This window comes from Carlito syrichta, unplaced genomic scaffold (genome assembly GCF_000164805.1).
Source record: "Carlito syrichta isolate Samal-C Ts95f unplaced genomic scaffold, Tarsius_syrichta-2.0.1 Scaffold309100, whole genome shotgun sequence".
NCBI classification, from domain to species: domain Eukaryota; kingdom Metazoa; phylum Chordata; class Mammalia; order Primates; family Tarsiidae; genus Carlito; species Carlito syrichta.
The window spans coordinates 157,998-163,257 of NW_007253196.1; the positions used below are offsets into that span (position 1 = coordinate 157,998).

The 5,260-nt window shown below is 53.2% G+C and overlaps 1 protein-coding gene across 3 annotated transcripts in view; it reads right to left on the reverse strand.

The window, feature by feature from the left end:
• Window positions 1–5,260, reverse strand: part of TMEM39B (transmembrane protein 39B) — a 38,524-nt gene that overhangs the window by 20,636 nt on the left and 12,628 nt on the right. The window contains exons 1-5 of one of the 3 annotated variants that reach the window (XM_008066759.1): window positions 5,178–5,254; window positions 3,178–3,304; window positions 2,148–2,367; window positions 1,465–1,548; window positions 991–1,145 (exon numbers count right to left, since the gene is read on the reverse strand). In XM_008066759.1, coding sequence (XP_008064950.1) covers window positions 991–1,145; window positions 1,465–1,548; window positions 2,148–2,367; window positions 3,178–3,304; window positions 5,178–5,181 — 590 coding nt within the window. In that variant the 5' untranslated portion in view covers window positions 5,182–5,254. Of the gene's footprint in view, window positions 1–990; window positions 1,146–1,464; window positions 1,549–2,147; window positions 2,368–3,177; window positions 3,305–5,177 lie in introns of all 3 variants that reach the window. The other 2 variants (XM_021716960.1, XM_021716959.1) reach the window with 2 other exon arrangements.

Genomic DNA, 5,260 nt, shown 5'->3' on the forward strand with positions numbered 1-5,260 from the left:
TCTACAATAAATCAAAAAATTAGCCAGGTGTGGTGGTGCACACCTGTAGTTCCAGCTACTCAGAAGGTTGAGGCAGAAGGATCACCTGAGCCCAGCAGGTCAAGGCTGCAGTGGCCATGAATGTGCCACTGCACTCCAGCCTGGGTGACAGAGTAAGACTCCTACTAAAAAATAAAAATAAAAAACTCTATATAACTGAAGCAAATGTGATGAGACTCCCATGCCAGTGTCTTTTGGCCATGCGGGTTAGAAAGGGAGAAGTGACCCACTCTGAAGCTTCTCAGGGACCAGAGTTGGTCCAGACTAAGGAATTTCCCGAACCAGAAAGCCCAGGCAGCCAGGAACCTGCCACAGGAGTAGCCAGATCAGACATCTCACTAAAATCCTTTCTGATTCTAGGCCACAAGGAGGCAGTCCTGAGCTCTTCCCCAACACTCTCTCTATCCTCCACTATCTGGGTCTGGTGAGATGGAGGGAGTAAAACAGACACAAAGACAGACATACACACATGCACATGTGTGTGCATGCACGCTGCACACACACACTTCATGCACAGACACCCACAGAGACATGCAAACATGCAGATGCTTGCCTGTACACAGACCTGGGAGGCATCAAGAGATTACACAAACACCGAGATGCACAAAGAGAGAAAGAGAAAGAACCGGAGACAGAGGAAAGGAAGAACAAAAGAGACAAAGCCTCTGCATTCCCTCTCGGGAATGTTCCTTTGGGATACACACACAGATATGAGTCCCATTCTGACCTCCCCCTCAGTGGGAGCTGGGTAAATTACACTGCCTCAGTTTCTTCTGCAAAAGAAGGCTATTCATCCTGATCTCAGGGGGATGTCGTCAGACAATGCGAGAGGATACTGTCGCTGCCTGCCTTCAATCTTCCAGATATGGTGACCTGGGGACCCAGCGACACTCAGGGCAGAGCTCAGGGGCCAGGTACCAGGCAATGAGGGGTGAAGTGAGGGGTACTCACGGATAGCAGAGGAACAGGAGGTTCAGGAAGGAGTAGGTCCTGAAGAGGTGGATGAGGGATCGGCACAGACTCCAGCCTGTTGCCGTGAGAACGGTGAAGCGGGTGAGGAACAGCAGGATGGAGCGAAAGAGGGAGACCTTCCCCCTCTGAGAAGCCTGGGTCAGGGCGAGATAGGACGCGATGGGGCCTTGGATGAAGGCCACAGGGGCTATTCCCAAATCCCACCCAGCATGGCCTGTGATCCCACCCAGGGAAAGGTGGCACAGCAAGCTGGGCAGAATCTGGCAAGGTGACTCCTCTTTGATGCCCAGTAAACTCCAAGAGCCAGTGGGATGTGATTAATGTTCTTCAACCAAGTCCAAAGGGAGCCCCAAAGAAATACCTCAGGACTGAAGGGCTGGGCACGTCTCCTTGGCACCCCCGGGGGGAAAGGGGAGTCCCAAAGTCCCTGGCCAGCCTCTAGGACCCAATCACCTCCTTCACGATGGACCCAATGAAGCGGCGGCCCAGAACGATGGTGGTCACCATCAGCAAGTTGAAGTCGATCAGGTGGAAATTCTGTCAGGGGGCAGAGGCCTGGGGGTCACATGGGCCCCTTGCCCATACACAGGCTCTTCTCATACCCACCTCCCCCTGCCCAGTCCTTTCCACAGAGACTGTCCCCATTCTCTGACCTTCATTGGCCTCCAGCTGAGTCAGGCCAGGAAATTACCTAGAGGAGTAGAACAGGACCCAGAGAAGGGAAGTGGGACAGTCCCTGGGGATAAGAGAGTGGTGTGTGAGCCCTCTGGCTCAGATCACCCAAGCCCCTGTCCCTGCACCTCTTCTTCAGCACAGAGGCCTTTCCACTCCTCGAAACACTCATGGATGCCTGTGGTTGATCTCCCCTATAGGACTTAAGACTCTGAGCTCCTTTAGGTGAAATCTGTGTCAGATTCATCTCTGCTACTTTGACAATGCCCAGTGTGGTCCTGAACACACTAGGAGTATTTAGTGAATCAATCATCATTTTCCTGTTCCTTCTACATCTTCCATGCTCAGCACAGGGCCAAGTGCACAGATGCTTGGTAGGCAATGCTAAACTGAAACCAAACCACACACATGCACACACACAAGCACGCACACACACACAGAGCTGGCTCTGGCTGGGCACCTACCAGGGAGGTGTGGGAGGGTGGGTGGGAAGGCGGATACCACCACACTGTCTTGTAGATGTTGATGTAGTGGACGAAGAGGGCTATTAGCTGGCAGAAGAAGAGCTGCAACTCAAACAGAATACTGGCCTGGACTGGCAGCTCGGGGATCTTGCAATGCTGTAGAGGCACAACCGTCTGGGTGGCCAGAGGGGGGCTGGAGAGGCCTGTCCCAGAACTGCTCCTGTGGGTGGGAAGGGAACAGCATCAGGAGCGGACCTGAGAACACTACCAGGAAGGGTTTCTGAGGCACAGGATTGTGGAATAAGATAAGAAAAGCAGCTCATGGCAAGGACAGAGTCCTCCTAATCCTGCTTGTCAGACAAAGGAGCCAACAAAGCCTTTTCCTACCCCTAATCTTTTTTTTTTTGAGTTGGAGTCTCACTCTGTCGCCCAGACTGGAGCGCAGTGGCCGCTCCCGGCCACCGCAGCCTTGACCTGCTAGGCTCCGGCGATCCTTCCACCTCAGCCTTCTGAGTAGCTGGAACTACAGGCGCGCGCTACCACGCGCGGCTAATTTTTGATTTATTGTAGAGATGAGGTCTCACCGAGTCTCGAACCCGCAGGCTCAGGCAATCCACTCACCTTTGCCTCCCAAAGCGCGGGATTACAGGCTGAGCCACTGAGCCCAGCTCCTACCCCTAATCTTATTCAAATCTTTCAACACTCCCTAGGAGGGAAAAAATTAAGTCCATTTTACAGGTAAGGATAAGGAGGCCCAGAGATGGGAGGTAACTTGTCCAAACATCCGCAAATCCAGAGCAAAACTGTAATTAGAATCCAGGCCTTTGGGCTTATTCTACCACGTCTTGCTGCATGCATCCAAGTGACCACCTACAATTGAGCTCCCACTATGTATTTTCTGCTGCTCACTCCTTTCTAACTTCTCACCTAGCATCTAGGGTATCACCTCCTAGAATCCAGTCAAAAGAGGCCTGTCCATATTATCCCTGTGAGGCCACAGTGAGGGACAAAAGACAGAGAAGTGGTTTACCTGGTGCGAGAACGAACACTGGTCACCGATGAGCTGGAAGTGTGTCCCCCACCAGAGCCCCCAGAGGATCCTGGCTCACAGAGTGGATTTCGACAGTAAGATGTCCTATTGGGACCTCTTCGTCCTCCTGTAGGGCTCAACATAAAGTAGATTCTCAAGCCAAGGGGCATATATCAAGGATAACAGCAGTGATAGTGGATACCAGTTACCTGGTATCTCATTTTATCATTTAATCTTCACTGGGTCTATGATCTGGCCCCTGCCTACCTGTTCAACCTCATCTCCTACCATTCTCTGCTTCAATCCCGCCCACCCCATGCTCTAGGCATCTTGGCCTTAGCGAGCCCTTCTCTGACCACCATTTTTGAAGTTTTCAAGTAGCTGTCCCCATCACTCTCTAGCCTATTTCTTTTTCTTTTCTTTTCTGTCAGAGTCTTGCTCTGTTGCCCTGGCTGGAATGCAGTGGTGCCATCATAGCTCACCACAGCCTCAACTGAGTAGCTGGCGGTCCTTCCACTTCACCCTCCCAAGCAGCTGAAACTACAGGCACTCGCCACCATGCTTGGCTAACTTTTAATTTTTTTTGTAGAGACAAGGTCTCGCTAAGTTGCCTAGGCTGGTCTCAAACTCCTGGGCTCAAGCAATCCTCCTCCTCAGCCTCCCAAGTGCTGGACTTACAGGCGTGAGCCTCCGTGTCCAGACCTATTTCTATTTATTTTCACAACAATTCACACTCTGAGATTATCTCATTCAATTGTTAGTACATTTATTGCCTGTCTCTCCTGCTAGAATGGAAGGTCAGTGAGGTCAGTAACCTTATCTGTCTTTTTCACCGCTATATCCTCTACCCCTACCAGAGTGCCCAGCAAGCGTGTGATGACAACTACACTTACACTGTCATCACAGACAGTACTGGGCCTGGATCCTGTGTTCTCAGCTCTGGTACACACTGGGTCCCATTTGGATATGTTTCTGGAGGCTTATTATTTTGGAAACTTTGAGGCAGCTTTTTCCTCCAGGATCCTAAGATCCAGCTCAATGGGCATTCTGGTGTCTCATGGGCAGGACCCATGGCCTGAGTACAGGGTCAAGGTTATGGCTAGGAGGTTACTGTGGTTGTGGACCCCCAATCTATTCCCCAGGCTTAGCAGTCTAGTCCACACTCCCACGCACCACCTTGCACAAAAGCCCTGCACAAAGCTCCCGAGTATCTAATCAAAGTTATAACCTGTTCATACCTCCCCACAGCAACACAACAGCCTCCACTCACAGACACCCCATGCCCTAGCACCTCAGCTCAGAAGCTTTTCCCACATGTCTCCAAAAAGCACCTGTCCAGTTCTGTTCTGAACAAGCCCCCAGACCAGAAACTCTGTTCATACACTATTATACTAGGCTTAGAAAATCCCACACCAACACCCTTAGTCCAGAAGCTCTGCCCACACCCACTCTCCTCTCTTTAGAAGCTCTTCACCCACACAAAGCCCCTCCGCAGAGAAGCTCTGCCCACACACAACTGTCAGCCCAGAAACCCCGCCCACAAGCAATAAAGCCCTCAGCCCAGAAGCCCCATTCCAGAACGTGTTCCGCTAGTCTGAAAAGTCCACCCGCCCCACCGCCCCCAGTGTAAGCCCTTACGGTCCAGAAACTTCGCCCCCACACATGCTCCCCCCGCCTAGAAACTCCGCCCTTAGCACAAGGGCCACGCCCACAGACAAGTCCCGCCCCCGCTTCCAGCCCCGACGGGAGGAACCTCACCAAAGCCCAAGCCCCCACAGGTCTTCAGCTCAGAAACCCCGCCCACCACCCCAACGTCCCGCCCCCACAGCAGAGGCCCCACCCCGCAAAACGACAGGAGGGGGCGGGGTCCTGTCTCTGCCCGCGTCCCCTCCCCCTCCCCTCGCCGGGATCCTGTCCGCGTGGGGCAGTAATTAGCAGCTTGGCCATCGTGACCCCCGCGCCCGCTAGTTCCCGGGCCGAACCTGACCCGCTCCGCTCACCCATCTCCTCCCCCCGGCGCTCTCCGCTTCGCCGCCGCAGCTGCTGCGGGCAATATGTCGGAGGCGACGGCGGCCGGGAGAGG